Source organism: Rutilus rutilus (assembly GCF_951802725.1).
Source record: "Rutilus rutilus genome assembly, chromosome: 15".
NCBI lineage: Eukaryota > Metazoa > Chordata > Actinopteri > Cypriniformes > Leuciscidae > Rutilus > Rutilus rutilus.
Window position 1 is genome coordinate 6,653,104 of NC_140220.1, and position 19,217 is coordinate 6,672,320.

The window sequence follows — 19,217 nt, forward strand, 5'->3', positions numbered from 1 at the left end:
CCAAAAACCCATTAAAAAAAAAACCCATTGATTTCAGGAAGATGGAACTGGAAGTGGGTTTTAGCCTACAAAAATATATCATTCCTGCAATACTCTATTAGCACTGGGTTTAAATACCCTGACACCATTGACACTACAGTACTGTCTCCTGACACAACGGTACTGTATTAGTTTAGAAGGCTTGGAGTATTGTGCACTGGTCATATTTTGACTAGTTTTATGATACTTTATGAGTGCTTTTTTGTCCGTTATGGTGTTTAGATCCACAGAAGAAAGACATATAGGTTTGGAACAGCAAAATGCTGAGTAAATAATGATTGGATTTTCATTTTTGGGTGAACTTTTAGAGTAAATATCAATGGTCTTGAAATATATTTGAGAGTACTTAGCATGAAACAACAGACTGCAAGAAATTGTAGTCTGCCTCGACCCAGATTCCACTCCAAAATATATTTTAGAATGAGATCATCCCCAAAATGGCTTAATTATAGAGATGAAAGCAAGTCAAGTTATATTGTTTCTTCACCATTTGGGTTGATCACATCCTGAACAAATGGTCAATTGTAGAATGGGGATGGGTGTGGGACACAGAGAACCATCTCAGACTTGGGGTGTCACAACTTCATTAACATACAGACCACAGCTGTTGCAACAAGAGCAACTTCATTTACATTAAGAGTGGTAAACTAACAGGATAAAAGGTTTAAGATTTGGATGTTCTGGGTTCATTCTGACGCCGATGAACCAAATGTGCTTTGTGTACCTTAATAAACTTCATTTTGAGATCTTCGACGTCCACATCCTTTTTTCTTACAAGACTATATATGATATCTCAATGAAATGCCCTTTATATAAAGCCATCACATAACACCTAAACCCCATGATAATACGGTGTCACACAGCAATGTGCTATGCCATACGTTGTGATGATTTGGATCCGTATTGCAGCTTGTGGAATAAATAAAAAACACACACACAACGAACCACTCCATGTGCTATTGAAGTCAGCATGAAATGGAAGTTGTGATAGTCTTTTTGTCCCCAATGTGACGTATATCTGAGTTAAAAGGCTTCTCAAACAAGAACAATTTTAGGGCAGGACTTGATTTTTTTTAGCAATGGGAATTGAGTGGATTGTTGGATGGTTGTGGTTTGCTATTGGTGGATCTCATGTGAGTGACAGGTTGTCCCGCCCTCATGCCGACTCACACGTCACCAGAGAAAAGAAAGTTGTTACTGCAAGAGGGAGGGGAAGTTATTTTGATTAAAGATTATGAGCTCACATGAATAAAAAAAAAATTATGATGTGCACAGAAAAATCATTTATAATAAATATTGCAATATTACATAAAAAAAAACAAGTCAATTTTGATTTCATGGTGACTTTAACCAGGCAAAAGTTCCAGTTAACTAATGTTCTGTACATATTCATTCATAAGAGCGCAAGAGTCACAGATCCTACTGATTCGGCATCAGTTGAGTCTCATTCTCCTCGCTCTTCTCTACTGTCGGTTCCACCGCTCCAGGTTTGGACTTGTTTGGGTCACACACCAGGAAGATGGTATTGTCCGGGTCGATTTTGGCATCGGATGTACGACAGATGTTGGATCTCCCGCAGAGGCGGCTCAGCTTGTTGACTTCTCGTTTGAAGTTCTTGCTGAATACATAGTAGATGAACGGGTTGTATATAGTGGACGTCTTGGCGAACAGACACGGTAGCATGCTGACCTCAGGAGGGATTGAATCACCAGGCCGGTAGATGGACCACAGGCTAATGATGCCATACGGCGTCCAGCAGCCGACAAACCCAATGCTGATCAACACAGCGATCTGTAAAAGCAAAGAATAACATGCTGAGATCTGTTTTGATGTTTGTTCCTGGCCAACATTGCATGGTGGGGCCAATATGGGCTTGAGATATGGGCCCTACATGGGTTTGTCCATGGGTTCCATGTTGGCCCAGCATGGGTTAATTCAGATAGGGCCGAAATAGGAACCATTGCCAAACCCATTTAGGGCCCATACTGGGGATAATTCAGATACTGCCAACATTGAACCCATTGATAAACCCATTTAGGGCCCATACCGGGGTTATTTCAGATAGGGCCGACATGGAACCCATTGACAAACCCATTTAGGGCCCATACTGGGGCTAATTCAGATAGGGCCAAAATAGGAACCATTGGCAAAGCCATTTAGGGCCCATACTGGGGCTAATTCAGATAGGGCCAAAATAGGCACCATTGGCAAAGCCATTTAGGGCCCATACTGGGGCTAATTCAGATAGGCCCAACACAGAACTCATTGACGAACCCATTTAGGGCCCATACTGGGGCTATTTCAGATAGGCCCAACATAGAACTCATTGACGAACCCATTTAGGGCCCATACTGGGGCTAATTCAGATAGGACCGACATGGAACCCATTAACGAACCCATTTAGGGCCCATACTTGGGCTAATTCAGATAGGACCGACATGGAACCCATTAACGAACCAATTTAGGGCCAATACTGGGGCTATTTCAGATAGGGCCGACATGGAACCCATTAACGAACCCATTTAGGGCCCATACTGGGGCTAATTCGGATAGGGCCGACATAGCACCCACTGACCAACAGATCATTATAAATAACACGGCCTATTTAATGTCTAGCAATGCTACAGTATAGTGATTGGCACCTCTTTCTGAATACATTCAATGCTATGAAAATATGAATGCTGAATGTGTCTGTAAACAACCTTCAGGTGATGTGAAGCTTCTGCGTACAGCAGCTTTGAAATGGTCTCATGTGGGTAGAACAATCACAGATAAGAACATGGGAAAAGAAAGCCAGTGATAATTTAATCATTTACAGTATTTTGGAATAACTGTTGCTTTCGAAAGCTCAAGGGCATTAGGGATGAATAGAGCTCAGTTTTGAATGAGTATTATGAGTTCCAATTCATACTACAGGGAGACATATCCCTCAGCGTCATTACACTAGGAATAAAAATGTCCAGGTTGAGATTGCTGAAAGAATCAGAGTTTGAGTGAGGTGTGATGTAAGGATTGGTAACTAAAGGTTGAACCCAATGTATTGTTTTTTCTTACGCTTGTCAAGGCTTTCCTTTTCCATATACTGACAGGAGACAAGGGAAACAGTCAAGCTCTTTAAAGTAGTCCATACAACTGTTTCACTACTCTAACTCCATACAACAGCATTGAGAGTGGAAACAAACTGAAATGAGTTTTCACATTGTTCACAGGAACTCTCATTAGTATGTGCACAACAGTCTTATTTTAGTATCATTGATTTACTATTATAGGTTTTGTTAATACAAACCCCATTTCCAGAAAAGTTGGGACATTTTGTAAAATGCAATAAAATCCACAATCAATGATTTGTTAATTCTCATGAATCTTTTTTTAACTGACAAGTACAATGAACAGTTTTCCAAAATTTTCTGACCAACATAATTGTATTTTGTAAACATTTGATTTTGATGGCTGCAACACACTACAAAAAAGTTGTGACAGAGGCAAAATAAAAGTGAAAAGATTATAGAATATCCAAGTTAAACTCTGAACTCTTTTGAAACAGTCCACAATTATCAGGTGAATAGGTAATATGTGAGGCCCTTGCCTGCTAGTTAACCTCACCGTGAGGGTTTGTGATTGAGTGTAAAAGGAGCATCTCAGTCTTTGCAAGCAAAGGTGGGTCATGGCTCACCACTTTGTGCAAAATATCATGAGAGAGTTATCAAACAATTCAAAAATAACATTTCTCAATGCAAGATTGCAAAGAATTGATGTCTTTCAACATCTTCCATACATAATATAGTGAAAAGATTCAGGGAATCCAGAGAAATCTCAGTCTTTGTATAGGGCAAGGCAGGAGACCTCCGTTGAATGTGCGTGACCTCTGAGCCCTCAGGTGGCACTGCATGAGAAACCGTGTTAAATATAGCCACATGTGCTCGGGAGTACTTTGGAAAACCATTGTCACTTAACACAGTCTGACGCTGCATCAAGAAATGCAACTCGAATCTCAGTTACGCAAGGAAAAGGCTATACATCTGTTCGATGCCGAGTTCTCTGGGCCCGAGCTCATCTCAGATGGTTTAGAAGACTGTGGAAATGTGTGCTGTGGTCAGATGAGTCCATGTTTCAGCTTGTTTTTGGAAAAAAACGGACATCCAGTTTTCAGTCCTAAAGATGAAAGGGACCATACAGACATTCATCAGCGACAGGTACAAAAGCAAACATCTGTCTTGGAATGGGGGTTCATCAGTGCAAGCGGCATGGCTGAGTTGCATATGTGAAGGTACCATTGACGTGTATGGATTGTGCAGAGACATGTACTGCCATCAAGATGACATTTTTCCTGGGAAGCAAGACCATGTCAGGCCTCATCCTGCACATGCTACAACACAGTGGTTTCTAGACACTGCCTGCCTGCAGTCCAGATTGGTCTCTTGTTGAAAATACAGTACATGGCCCAAAAGGAGAATCAGACAACGATTGCCACAAACTGTTAAAGTGGATGTCTTATATCAGGCGAGATTGGGTGTAAATTCCACTTGCAAAACTGCAACAATTAGTATCCTCAATTCACAGATTATTAAAAAGTGTAATTTAAAGGAAAGGTGATGTGACACAGTGGTAAACATGCCTCTGTCCCAACTTTTTTTGGAGTGTGTTGCAGCCATCAAAATCAAAATTAGTGTATTGATTTCTGGCCATTGTGACTTAAATATCATGACTAAAGATAAAAGCTAGAAAGCCTCTGACGTTCTTGGGTTTCATTTCACGTTCAGATGAAAGCTTAATGTGCAGATCTTATGTTTCACGTTAGCAGTGTAGCTGGTACACACTGTAAATCAAACACACTCACCACCATGAGCCGCCGCTGCATCTTAATCATGTTGGGTATGTGGTTGCTTTCGTCCATAGACTTGTAGGTGACGTATAGTTTCAGAGCGATACCAGAGTAGCACGACATGATGATGATGGCTGGGAGGATGAGGTTCATGAGGAAGATGGTAATGACAAAAGACTGGCTTTGTTCCTTCATGTCCCTCCAGGCCAGAGTACAGGACAGGCCGAAGGACTCTGGGCCGTATTTTCCCCATCCAATCAGAGGGAAAAGAGCCCAGAGTAGCGCGTACAGCCATGTGGTTGCCACAAGTATCGTTGCGCTCCTTTTGCTGATTTTCTCTTCTATGGACAGAGACAGACATTTCTAGGTATGAAAAGGGGATTAAAATGAAAAAAGTATGTATCATTTAGTTCTATGACCATTTTTCATGCTATGATTTTGAAGCTGTTTTTTCACTGTCCCTGTAATGAACTTGCAATTAGCTTGTGAAGTGGCAATCATTTTTCATTCATCTATAGGAGTGATTGAATGAACCCATATGGGTTGGTTGTTATGTAAATATAAATTGAATAGTTAGACAAACAAATAATATAATAATAATTAGGAAATAATTGTTGTGCTCATGCATATATTTTTAATATGTTTCATATATGTAATCATTTATTTGATTTGGTCCACATTGAATTCGTTTTATTTTTTTAAACAACAAAAATAATCCTGTTTTCTATTCAGTATGTTCCACTTATTTTATTGGTAGATACTCAGACATTTATCTTTGTAATGGAATCATTCCAAGACAAGTTAAGGCCTAAAGGCCTCAATCTCTGTAGCACATTTAGCCTACCCATACACAAAAGAAATATATGTAAATATATTTTAAAGTGTCAAAAATATATGTGGCATATATTCCAAATACATTGACGTTGACCACTTATATTGATCATTTTGAAATATATTCTGAAATATAACAAAAATATATGATGTTAAGTGTGAAATATATTTACATTTATAACATGTAATGTAAAATACTTGACAAAATATATGGTCATAAAATGTTTAGCTTGCTAAAGAAGGGTTGAAAATGTATTTTGATCATAGTAATTCCTCTACCTTTTCCCCTATACACAACAGTAGGCTACCATAGTTCACTACTGTATTATGACACACAGCTATAATAAATACTGTACTTACATTTAATTGACTGCAATGTAAAATGACAGAATGCTTTCCTAGGACTATTAGGCCATATCAGGTGGCACGTACCTAACACTAAGTGCAATTATTAGATTTATTGTTGTTTTATTGACATCTTTCCTGAAGTCATTTAAATATTGAAAATATGCACAATATTTATGATGCAAGTATAACAGTGACACTCCAACAGTGAAGTGCACTTAAACAATAGATAGAACTCAGTGTCTAACACTGCATACACACACTATTAAATATCTGTATTCAATACTGTAAAAATAGGAAAAAAAACTCTGCATTCTGTGTGTTGTTTCCTACATAAAATTGTCATTTTAGGCCAATTAAGTCAGTAAAGGGGCAGCCGTGGCCTACTGGTTAGGGCTTCGGGCTTCGGGCTTGTAACCGAAGGGTTGCCGGTTCAATCCCTGACCAGTAGGAAAAACGTGGGTGCGTGAAGTAGAGCACTGCTCTTCCATGCCCACATCAATGGCTGAAGTGGTCTATCTAAAAAATAAATTGAAAATGTGTTGTTTGTTTGTGAAAATGTTGACTTTTTAAATTTCTAAATATATTTACATATATTTAACTAAAATATATTTATTGGGCCAATTTCAAATATTTGCATATATTCCAAAAATATATTCTGAAAATATATTTCAAATACATTTCTTTTGTGTATGGGTACTGTAAGTGGTTGAACAATTATTTTGCTTACAAGCATCATCAAGAACACTAATATAAGGGGAATTTACAAACCGACCTGTATAACTGCCCTCATATTAAGCTGAGTTCACACTAAATGCCACAAAAATATGGGCAATTGTGTCTAGATGTGCCTGAACTTGGCAGAGAGAGCGGTTTGAAACCACTGCCATGTGTTTGTATGCTTCATTAAGACAGAGACAGAGCTGGAAACGTACTGTGCATACTGTGTCTTTTCCTAGAAAACTGTGGAATGTGTGATTTTCCAGATTCCAGATACACATCTATAAGCTTCTGCCAGTAAACTAACACAAACAAGAGTCTAGATCCTTTCATTTAGGGGGAGACCGGGGAGTGTTTTACCATGGGGTCAGTTGTAATAACTGAAGAGCTATGGTGATGTCATCAATATCATACACTCCCATCACCTTTTTGAGCTCACAGGAGAAGTGGCATGTCAAAAAAAGTAATTTTCAGGAATGAAAGTGAATTTTTTGCATATCAATCATTGTATTTTAGGCCCTGTTTACACCTGGTATTAAGACCACGCTGAACGTGTGTGTGTTAGAAATCAGGAGTGGTGAGAGAATATTGTGTTTAGTACGTTTTTAGTCTTCAAACCAAAGTTGGGTCTCCAGCCAAAGTTTAAATCCCGTCTGGCTAGTGCGCTTCTCATAATGTTTACGCATTAGGTCAGTAGATGGAGAGCAGACGGACTTTTGTGGCTGTTCGAACACATTCGACCACATGAGCATTTACACTACGAAAACAATCCGATCTTATCCGTTTTCGACTACCTCTGGAAGTGGTCGAAAGTTGACAAGCTCAAAATGTTTTAGATCACTTGTGATCCGATCGACTAAAACGCATCTTAATACCAGGTGTAAGGGCCTTAAGGCTGATTTATACTTCTGCGTCGGACCTACGCCGGAGCCTCTACGCTGTAGGCAACGCGTTGGTTTTCATTTATACTTCTGCGTCGTTGTCCGCGTTCACGCGCGCAGAGGGAGCATGTGAAACCCGAGGGAGCGGTCCTAGCAGACCAATCACAGCGCTTGCGTCCGCGTAGAGTTGACGCGTTGTTACATTTTTGGAGAGGTGCACGTCAGGGTATGCCGAAGGGTACGCACGCTACACACAGCCTAGCTACGGCGTAAGTTCGACGCAGAAGTATAAATTGGGCTTTAGGCTACGTTCACACTGTCAGTCCAAATCCGATTATTCGTGTATCCGAATGGAATCTGATCTAAAATTATTGACTGTCCACATTGTGTATCGCAACTGTTCAGATCCGATTTGTGTCCATGCCGCTCCATCGTTTTCCGGAATATCTGCATTGGTCTCTATAGCGATGGCGTTGCGTTGGTAGGTATACGCCAACAGCAACAACCGCACCATGGAGGGGTTTGCAATAGAGATGTTGTCTTATTTACAAGTGACAACATGTAGCCGCCGTGCTGGACTACTGCATCTTATGAGGCAGCGTTTGACACTTTGCAACACAACCTTGTTTCTACAGCCACTTTCAGCATGTTCCCTATTACAACGTCTCATGTTTACATTTTACGTGGCGTGAGAAAGTCACATAAACCACGCGAAATCTGATCAGGGCAGTCAGATTTCCAGAAATACAATTTGAATTTCAAACCACATATGAATGTAGCTCGAAACGGATTTGTAAAAATTGCATTTCATGTGATTTTTTTTTTGCCGTTAACACTTTCTAAATCTGATCGGATTTCAGTCAGATATGCACAAAAATCAGATTTGGACAGACAGTCTGAATGTTCCGGGACTGATCCCAGCTATGTTTCTAGGTCCCCATCATGTAAGGGTGCTGCTATGTAGTTGCTAGTGTGTTCTGGATGGTTGCTAGGGCGGTCTGAGATGTTTCCATAGTGTAGGTGGTTGCTGGGATGTTCAGGGTGGTTGTTAGGGCATTGCTAAGCAGTTGCTAGGGTATTCTGGGGGGTTGCTAGGGGGTTGCCAGGGCATTGCTATATGGTTGCTAGGTTGGGTGGTTGCTTAACTCAACACCGCCTACTGAATGAGCTCTTCTGGTGTCGTATCTCTTTTAGCTCTTTTATCAGGATTTGTCTGGCTACAAGAACAAACCAGAGATCCATTTATTTCTCTATACGGCAGTTTTCCCATGCCAAGTTTCATTTCAATAATTCAGTGTTTTTCTCCCGGGCATGAGATAGCCAAAAAACTAGATTAAGTTAGCTTTCTGAACTGTCATGTTGAGTTTGTGTGTAAATGACAACTATGTGCTGTAACAGAGTTCCCCAGCAGCTCTCAGCGTGAACACAACCCCTTACAGAGATGAAACCGGATCGCTCCGTCTGTCAAACAATTCCTGGATATCGAAACCTTGTTTTGCTATTGTAGTGGAAAAAATCAGAAATGATTGGCTGTTTGCACAACCTATTTGGAGGATGTCAGATGTGAGATATTATTTTATATTGTACTCTTAGTGGTGATCTCATTTGCTTTCTTTGCTGGGCTGTTGAAACTGTAGGAGGGAAGTACATTTGTCAACATTTAAAGGACAAGTTATCGTCATTGAAATAAATATTCGTTATTTAAATATGTTTGAGACTTATCAAAATGTATATATTTTTTAGTTTGTATTGGCCTACTAAATCTTCCTCCATGCTCTTTGCAAAAACAAAACAAAAAAACTCTGAATTGTAATATTTGGTGTATAAATTAACTCTCATGTTCTGTTTGAGGTCTTATATACCTCAAGGCTCATTTTAATAGCTTGAAAATTATGGTCAAGGGAATATTTCAGGTTTGGTACAAGTTAAGCTCATTCGACAAGCATTTGTGGCATAGGCTTAATGTTGATTAGGCTATAAAAATAAAAAATAAAAGATTTCAACTCATTTTTATTTTTTATACAAGCTTATAACTTTATAAAAGCACTTTACTTAGTTCTTCTGTGTATTATTTTGAGCTGTAAAGTTGTTTAAATCCTTTTTACAGTCGTTTTAGGGTTTTAGAGTTTACGGTGTTGCGTTTTCATGGCGACAAAGTTGTATAGAACTCTACACAGAAAAAGTTTGCGATGATTGATTAATAATAAAATCACATATTATTTGTCTTGTGTCTATACTGTTGAAACAGTGACATTTTATTGTAAGCGCCGCACTGAAACTCCGATTTTAATTGGAAATTGTAATAATTATTATATCAAATGCTGTTGATTAACCTTAAATTGTACTAAACTTGGAATATTCATTTAATACCTACAGATATTTACAAGATTTTTATATGAGAACAGATTATAAACAAAATGTCAGCTAACACGCATCAACCACCTTCCACGACAATTTGGGATATGTATTGGGTCTTATGGAAACCTGCATTACATTCTAAGATTCTTTGATTTATTTTACTGTGTTAATCTGCAATTTGCTTTAGCTAGGGTCAAACTGACTCCAAACAGAAATAAGTTACTAGAAAGGATATGAGTTACATTTCTGAAAAGTGTATGTGTGCATGTATAATATCTATAAACTGAGTTTGATTAGCTCAGATTAATGTATTGGAAAAATGTGAACTACTACCAATCTGAAACATACATCACTGTCATTCTGACCAGAACATTAAAATGGTAAGAAAAGGCAATTCATCTGTATCTCAGCCAGTAGCCTTGAGGTTGTATCACTCAATAGGAATCCATGCTGAATTCAGAATAGAAATAGGTCTAAGGATAGACCCCTGAGGAACTCACTGGGTGATTGGAGCGTCAAAGACACGATGAAGCGAACAATAGCCATAATTGTCAGGGTCATCATGCTAGCTGCTCCAAAGAAAAATCCCATCAGGCCGTAGTACACACAGGTGACGTCTCCACCTATCCAATGGTGGTTCCAAGCTGAGGCTACAGCCAGCGGGTACATTGTGACGGCTGCTCCCAGATCTGTCACAGCAAGATTCACGCTAAGAAGCTCTGGGGGCTTCATGTGGTTTGACCGCTTGTATGCCATCACAAGAACCATCAAGTTCCCCACAATGGAAAGAATTGCTGCATATGAAAAGATAACAAGGAGAAATATACATAAAAAGAATTAGGTGTGTACATATAGCAACATGTCATTCAACCGGTTTTACTCATTTGAAACAATGCCTTGTAATTGACTAAGAATCACATTTATAGTGCTTTGTTGGCAAAATTGGATATGGTAAAATATTAATTTTTCACTTAAAATAAATATTTCTGCAAGGCTGCATTTTTTTTTTTTTTAAATACAGTGAAAACTGTAATACTGGGAAATACTGTTACACATTTTTTCAGGATACTTTGATTAATAGAAAGTTCAAAAGACAGCATATATCCATATATTAACCATCCCATTTAGTTATATCTGTAATTCTTGATTCTGATTGGTCAATTACTGAATTCTGTTCTCAAATATTTTTGTATTGTCCGTGGCAAGCATTCTCCAACGTACCTGTAGCGGCAGTTGTGTCTTAGAATCACTTCATTCTCTAAAGTGACATGTATTAAATCAATAATTCATTTCCATTTATTTACTATTTATTTTGATACAAAATGAATGACATATTGCGTCTGGGTTTTGATTTTGAGATAATGACCAGCTGACTGTACATGTCCCTCTTTATTACTTACAGGATCTCAATGAGTAAACCGATGCTGTATCTAGAAATTAGTTCTATTTTGACTTTAAAATGTTTATTTCAATGCATATTGTGTATTGCATTTACATTTTTATTTATGCATTTGGCTTTTACCCAAAGTGACATGCATTGCCTTTAAGTTTCATTTGATCAGTTTGTCCATTTTTCCATGTTCTTGGCACTGCTTGGCTCTCCTCTACAGTTTAAACCACACTCCTCTATTGTATATTGTGTTTTGTTTAAAGTCAGGGGCAAATCCCAGACGAATTCTTCTGCAGTCTTATGTAACCCCATCTTCAAACAGTCTCTTGTGTCCTTTCTTTGTGTCTTCGACCTCTCTTTAATCTCAGCAACCAAACAGTATGTAATCTTGACTCTTTGATAACCTTCCTGTTGTGCCCTTCGGCCATGTACAGTTTCACACCGAGGTGTCGAGGTGCTTTATCGCCAAGTTATACAGGTCTGTTCCATTCATAATCAAACTGGAGCTTTTATAATAGTGTACAATAGCTGTGGGACTTACATTTACTGTGTGCATTTGGCAGATACTTTTATCCAAAGCGACTTTTATTGCATTCAAGGCATATACTGTAAACACTTCATGCATTCCCTGGGAATCAAACCCATGACCAACTCCACTCCACAACAACACTATTTTAATTTGCTGAATGTTACATTTGACTATAGCATTATCAGGTTTGATCTGTGCTGTGCTGGTGAAATCCTTCATCCAGTAGGTTGATCGCAGAGTATGTGGATTACATTAAATACGAGCCATCTGTAGTCATACTTTTAAAAGAATTACACGCAAGATTCTAGGATAAACGAATAGATCTCCCTGCAGCAGAAAAAAAACTGAATACCTACATCTGCTCCAGCAAAATTAACAACAGCTTCCTTTGCAAGGAACAAACTTATTTAGGGAACAGAGGACCTTCATTCAACAGAGCCTTATGGGTAAAGTGTGTATAAGTCATAAGCCATCAGCTTTACCCATTATCCTCAGCTTGTCAATAGGTTCAATGCTCCCAAGGATTCACCAAACACCTGCAGTTTGCTGTGACGTATTGAGGAGATTAAATGTCCCCAGTTGCAAAGACCTGAAAAATGATGTGGGGTATGAACTACTGCGTCAACATCCACAGGCATTTCTCAAAGCAGCCGAATGAGAAGCGACAGCCAAATCAGTGTGAAAGCACCTGAATTTCTATTTATGATGTCTCAATATGTCATTTACAACCCAATTTTCTGAAGTGTGTGGACTTTGAGGCATGAGAAGACTCAAGATTTGAAATGTCATCTGCTTTGGTGACCTGGAGGTCAAATCTGCAAATCGTGTAATTGAGGAGAATTAAATTAACCTCGAACTAAATTGAGCTGAATAATTGCCCACTGTAGAGCTGCTTTACAGCTGAATTGAATTCATTTCATAATTTATTAGCTTTGCAACAATGAAACAGTTACTAAACTAAACTGAATCAACATTAAATTAAATTGAGCTGATTACAATTGTCTTCTGTAGAGCTGCTTTACCGCTGAAATTTCATAATTAAGTTATTTTCTCTTGCCTCTCGAAATTCATGACATGACTCTCAGATTTTCTAAATAAATACTACATGAGTGAATTAAATGACAGGCATTTATCAGTTCAGAAATAGGGTGGACTGGGGATAGTTACACTTTTAATAGCAAATCAATTTCTGCGTAAAATCATACTTTAAAGCAATTGAACAACCCTTACTGCTCAGAAAAAAAGGAAAGTTCATTGAACACACCATATTGGGGAATGTTGTCACAATGGAACCTGCAAGAAAATATAAAGAGCAAAACAACTATGAAACAGCAAAAATGTAAATTTAACATAATATCACTATATCCATTGTTTTGGACCAAAAAAAATAAATATTTTAATTAATTAAAAATTGATTAAATTTAGATTATTACTTAAATGTGACCGCTTCAATTTGACATTTTTGAAAAAACTCCCTAATAAATCCACATTTGTCATAATGGCTATAGTTGATTCCTGATTAAATGTATAGTATGATTTTTTTAATTGTTTGTTTACTTCTATAGCCCAAAAAACATAATGATAATTTTCAGTGTTCTTTAGACACTATCATATCATTCCTGAAATGTATATAAAACCTCTTCCAAAGAAAGTAGAGGTGGAGAAATTACTGTAAGTGATTAATTACCAGCCTGCAAACTTAGCTCCTATTGTTATGAAAAGAGAAATCTCAAGAGAAAATTGTGGTAAAACAGCTTTTAAAGTCAGAGGGTAAATTAGATACTTAATGGTTTGCATATAAGCAAAATCACAGAGGATGCAGTGGTAACACTAATACTGACGCATCTGGATTAGTCTTAAACTATAGATCTGGCTCTCTTTGTGGACTTTACCTCTGCATTTAATGCGATACAGCCAGAGCTTCTACTGACAAAAATGACTCAAATGAAAGTTAATTTTGGTCTTCCAGTGAATTTCTATCAAACACAAGTGACTGTACATAACATACAGATTGAACAAGTGTCTTCTTATAAATACTTGGGTATGTGGATGCTGCTTAATCATGCAATGAAAAATATGAGAAGGGTCTAACATAATCCAATCGAGCACATATCCAATGCACATATAGATTATGTTTGATGTAAGATACAACAACGTTTTTCTGAGGATACTACAGTCATTTGGAGCAAATAAACATATCTTGCTATTGTTTTTTTAATCTATAATATAGAGTGTTATACAATATGGAACATGTGCATGGTGTAAGCTGTCTCTCTCTTCAACTTAAAGCTCGATTGGCTAGACTGCTATGTATTTGTTCAAAGATTGTGAGCCAAATGCTTGAGTCAAGTTTTCATATTTTCATATTTCATATACTAAAAAAATGGCAGGTAAAATGATGTCTAACCCTTCTCATATTTTATATGAGGAATAGCTTTTGCCATCAAACAGAAGATTTAGCAAATGCTGGAATGAACAGATTACGGAAATCTTTTGATCACCAGGCTGTTAACTTAATAGAGGTCGTGATCTATAGGCCTCTGGGTTCTGAAAACATAGAAATGACTAAACTGATGCACTGTAGCCACAGGTATTGTTTTGTGTTGTTTAGTCTATTGTGATGTATTAATTGATGTGGTAGGCCTATTGATGTGAGACAATAAACGCTGTAGGATGCGAGACATTTTTTTGGAATAAAATCCAATAATAAAGTGAAATTGAAAAAAAAAAAAAATTTAAAGGGAAAATTTCACAAAAATGAAGTTAATTCAATAACGCTATTTGACAACAGAGCCATTGCTAAAGAAAAAAGCAATTGTGTTGTTGGGCCAATGTTGATGTTTAAAAGCCTTGTAGTTGCTGAGATAGGCTATATTTAGACCCCATGAGAACTTCTCGCGTGTGACAACTAACACCGGTTTCTCCTATATGAAAGTAGGCTACCGACGCATCGATTGATAATCTTCTCTACAAACTCGTTTTCGGAATAACACATCCCTTCTGAGTCAATTATGTAAGAAGTTAATTTCAGTAATCTGGGCACCAAATCTACGCACCAGAATCGGTTACCAAAAAAGTTGGAGATCCACAAACTCAATCTTACCAATGAGCAGCAGGAACGCCCCAATTCCATAATCCACAGCGGGTGATAGTTTAGAGGAATAAATATCCATGAGGACAAGTGAGGTGTGCTCTTCAGCGGGAAGAGATGATGTTAATTAATTCCCAGAAATGAACGTGCTCGACATGGATCAGTGCAATTGGGAAAAAAGTTACAGAAAATATACGCGCCGCGTAATGATCCACACTGCTGTCATGTATTAGAAACATCTGTTGTCCAATAGAGATAAAGGACGCGATTAAATGAAGCTTCGACCACACCAACAGACCGAGAGAATGAAACGATGCCGTTGTCTTTGCTCAATAAGGAGTAAAACAGAAGAACACACCATGAGCAGTTAGTGGTGCGCGTTGGACACACTCACTCCAGCGCGACTGATATAACATCTCTACAAGAGTCCGCTTCAGTCAAGTCCTCAACAGACAACAGGAGGGGCTTCATAATCACTGGACCACTCTTGCGATTAGATAGATAGATAGATAGATAGATAGATAGATAGATAGATAGATCTGCTCCATCAAAATTAACAACAGCTCCCTTCCAACAAACTTGTTAAGGGAACAGAGATAGATAGATCTTTTTGAAATAAATAAACAGAGAAGAGTGAGAGATGAATGAGAGATGACCTTGATTCTCCCAAACAGATTTCCCTTATTATATATTAGTGTGTGTGTGTGTGTGTGTGTGTGTGTGTGTATACACTAAAGCTGTAAATTGCAATCATGCAATCCTCACAAAACACACTTGATTACAGAAACACAGTAAACACTGTATGAAAGAAACAAGTGGATTCTTCTGACATATATAGAGGAAATTAAATCAAATCAACAAGCATAAGTTGTAATTGTAATTTTTTTTCAAGAGTTGGGTTTCAAATTCCAACCCTAATTAAATTTAATGAAACAAACTGGGACTTCATCCCCAAGTAAAATATGAATCATTTACTATACTGCATTATCAAAACTGGAGCCATTTTGAAGTGCACTAAGACAATTATGTTCTGCTCTCTTTGATGTCTCTGAATGAAAATGAAAACTTAAATCCATCAAGAATAGTCAAACTGTGAGATTGAGCACATAAGCAGATAAGGTTTGTGTGCAGAGCAGAAATTTGTCAAATTATGCAATTAAAGCATGATGCTCTGAGGAATTTGAATGGGCACAATAAAAGCCATATGTTCATCTGCAATCTCATTTCGATTTCTTCAGCTGTTTGTTCTCTTACGTGAGGTTCTCTCGTATTGCGTAAGTTGCTTACGCTACGGGTAAAGTCATCTTTTCTCGAGATATGAAGCCAAAAAATTATCCTTAATTTTGTATTTATTGTCAACGCAGTGCGGCAGCCAGCAGACCATAGCAGGCTGTATAAGCGTGGTCATTGGCTGTCCTGCGGCAACTGCAGCAGCCTACCACTGAGCCCTGCGTGACGTCACGCCCAATGAGCTTGGCGCCCTCCACGTGTCACAGCCTGCCAGAATGGGTGTGGCTTAGCGTATATAAGGAAGGGCTCAACAGGCTGAACTCTGATTTTCATCTCTTCAGCGAAGCTCTACGCATCGCTGGATCTTGAGAAGCCGCCGCCGTCGAATCAAGCGACCAGCAAGCTTAGGAAAGCGACTTAGGAAGCCGGCCGTCTTTACCGCCTTCAGCCATCCGTGTCTGCCGCGCTATCCGGCGACAGTATCCTTTCTCTCTCTGTGTGTGTTCGCCGCTGCAACACACACTTACTATCTAAAAGAGTGCGAGGCGTTTTTCTCAAAATGCCTCGCTCTTCCTGTGGCTCGTGCCGAGCCCCGCTCAGCGCTGGAGACCGCCATGTGTTCTGGGCCGTGAACATGCAGCCATCGCTCTCTCTTCGGGCAGCTGCGCCGAATGCGAAGACCTTTCAATGTCGACCCTGAGGGCTCGACTTGAAGTGTTCGACGCCGAAGCTGTCACTCCGCCTGTCTCTGCTGGGCCGCGCAGAAAGAAGCGCCGCTCCCAGAGGCCACCGGAGACCGATGTGGCATTCAAAAGCTCGCCGGAACCTCTCCCTCGAGCTTCTCTCTCTCCTTCTCCGCCCCCCCTCCCGGACGCGCAGCCGCTGGCTCCCGCCCGCGCCGCCGCCGCCTCAGGGGATGAAGACGCCGCCGCTGACAGCTGCTCTATCCTGGCCTCTGACAGCGAGGAATGGTCCGGTTCTCACCACTCTGCCTCCTCGTCAGTCCAGGAGTCCGGCCGTACTCGGGCCGGTGTGGATGCAGAACTCCTGCGCCTCCTCACCAAGGCCGTCGACCAACTTGGCCTCGAGTGGTCACCGCCTAAGAAGCCTGCGCCTAACAGACTCGACGGCTGCTTTCTCCATCGCCGCCGCCAAGCGCCCGCATCCAGAACTGCACCCTTCCTGCCGGAGCTCCATGCTGAGCTTTCTAAATCTTGGAATGCACCATTCTCCGCGAGAGTCCACTCTCATGTCTCCTCTGCGCTCTCACAGGTTGACGGCGCCGCCGAGAAGGGGTATAACTCTATTCCCCCAGTGGAAGAAGCGGTTGCAGCGCACCTTTGCCCGCCCTCTGCTGGATGGCGCTCAAAGGCTGCCCTCCCGTCTAAAGCCTGCAGGACTACATCAGCCCTCGTCAGCCGCGTTTTTGCCGCCGCCGGACAGGCTGCCTCAGCCATGCACTCCTCCGTGAACTGGACGAGAAAGGCCCGGATCCTGCCTCCATCACGGATTTGCGCAGCACGATGGATCTCTCCCTTCGCGCTACTAAATCCGCTGCCCAGGCTTTTGGAAGGTGCATGTCCTCGCTGACCGTCACAGAGAGGCACCTCTGGTTGACGCTCGCCGACATGAGGGAGTCTGAGCGAGCCATTTTTCTGAACGCTCTGCTCTCCCCCACCGGCCTCTTAGGCCCAGCGGTTAACGGGATCGTAGACCGCTTCTCGGAGGTACAAAAGACCACGCAGGCTATGAACCTTTTCCTGCCTCGACGCTCGAGCTTCAAAATGCTCACAACCAGACAGATCCTCATGCAAATTCACCCGGGGGACTGGTTTATTTCCCTTGATCTGAAAGACGCTTACTTTCAGATTCAGATAATACCCTGTCACAGGCCATTCTTGAGATTCACCTTCGACCTTCAGGTATATCAATACACCGTCCTGGCGTTCGGCCTGTCTTTGGCACCCCGAACATTCACGAAGTGCATGGACACGGCTCTCGCTCCCCTGAGAAATCAGGGCATGCGGATTTTGAACTATTTGGACGATTGGCTGATTCTAGCACAGTCAGAGAAAGAACTTATTTCTCACAGAACAGTGCTTCTCAGCCACCTGAAAAGCCTGGGTCTCACGGTCAACTGGACCAAGAGCTCATTACTGCCCAGTCAGTCAGTCTCTTTTCTGGGTATAGAGCTGGACTCTGTGGCAATGACGGCCCGGTTGTTGACACAGCGCGCGCGCCGTGTTCAACGCCTGGCCGCGTCTTTCCAGAAGGGCAGCGTCGCTCCTCTAAAAACATTTCAGAGGATGCTGGGTTGTATGGCATCAGCTGCAGCAGTGCTTCAGCTGGGTCTACTGCGTATGCGCCCGCTGCAATGCTGGTTGAACGCTCGAGTGCCTCACCGAGCCTGGGCGTCCGGCGGCATGCGAATCAGAGTGACTCAGAGCTGCGTTTCAGCACTGAAACCCTGGTCAGCGGCCGACTGGTACCAGCGGGGAGTGACAATGGGAGCTGTCTCGTACCGAAAGGATATCTCGACAGATGCCTCCAACTTAGGTTGGGACGCTCTTTTCGAGGGCAGACCGGTCTTTGGCCTGTGGTCAGACCAGGAGAAAGTCCTTCATATAAACTGTCTGGAGATGATAGCGGTCGAGAACGCGCTGAAGCGTTTCCTCCCACACATACGGGGCCACCATGTTCTAGTCCGCTCGGACAACATGTCCGTGGTGTCCTACGTGAACCACCAGGGCGGTGTCAGATCCAGGAATCTCTGCAAACTGACAGAACGCCTTCTCAGGTGGGCTCTTCACTTGTTGCGCTCGCTGAGAGCCGCGCATGTGCCGGGCCACAGGAATGTCGGCCCAGACAGACTGTCCAGGGACAACATTCCCCCAAAAGACAACGCTCATTGCCTGAGGTTCCTCTCGAAGAGCGAGGACGCGCTGGCCCAAACCTGGCCCAGCTGCCCACTGTACGCTTTC

General features: G+C 40.9%; 1 protein-coding gene across 1 annotated transcript; it reads right to left on the reverse strand.

Annotated features, from left to right (window-relative positions):
- Nucleotides 1-333: 333 nt before the first annotated feature.
- opn8b (opsin 8, group member b) lies at nt 334-15,417 on the reverse strand. The gene is made up of 4 exons (XM_084431865.1): nt 15,019-15,417; nt 10,497-10,790; nt 4,877-5,202; nt 334-1,830 (listed from the first exon to the last, which is right to left on the reverse strand). The coding sequence occupies exons 1-4, from the start codon at nt 15,086-15,088 to the stop codon at nt 1,459-1,461; spliced, it is 1,062 nt and encodes a 353-aa protein (XP_084287991.1). The 5' UTR covers nt 15,089-15,417; the 3' UTR covers nt 334-1,458.
- Between the last annotated feature and the right edge of the window lie 3,800 nt (nt 15,418-19,217).

Excerpts from the sequence above, each read along its gene's own strand:
- opn8b (XM_084431865.1), bottom strand. The coding sequence starts at position 15,088 with ATGGATATTTATTCCTCTAAACTATCACCCGCTGTGGATTATGGAATT. Across the intron at positions 10,791-15,018 it reads GGCGTTCCTGCTGCTCATTG|CAATTCTTTCCATTGTGGGG; the intron begins GTAAGATTGAGT and ends TTTCATATGCAG. Across the intron at positions 1,831-4,876 it reads TGCAGCGGCGGCTCATGGTG|ATCGCTGTGTTGATCAGCAT; the intron begins GTGAGTGTGTTT and ends TTGCTTTTACAG.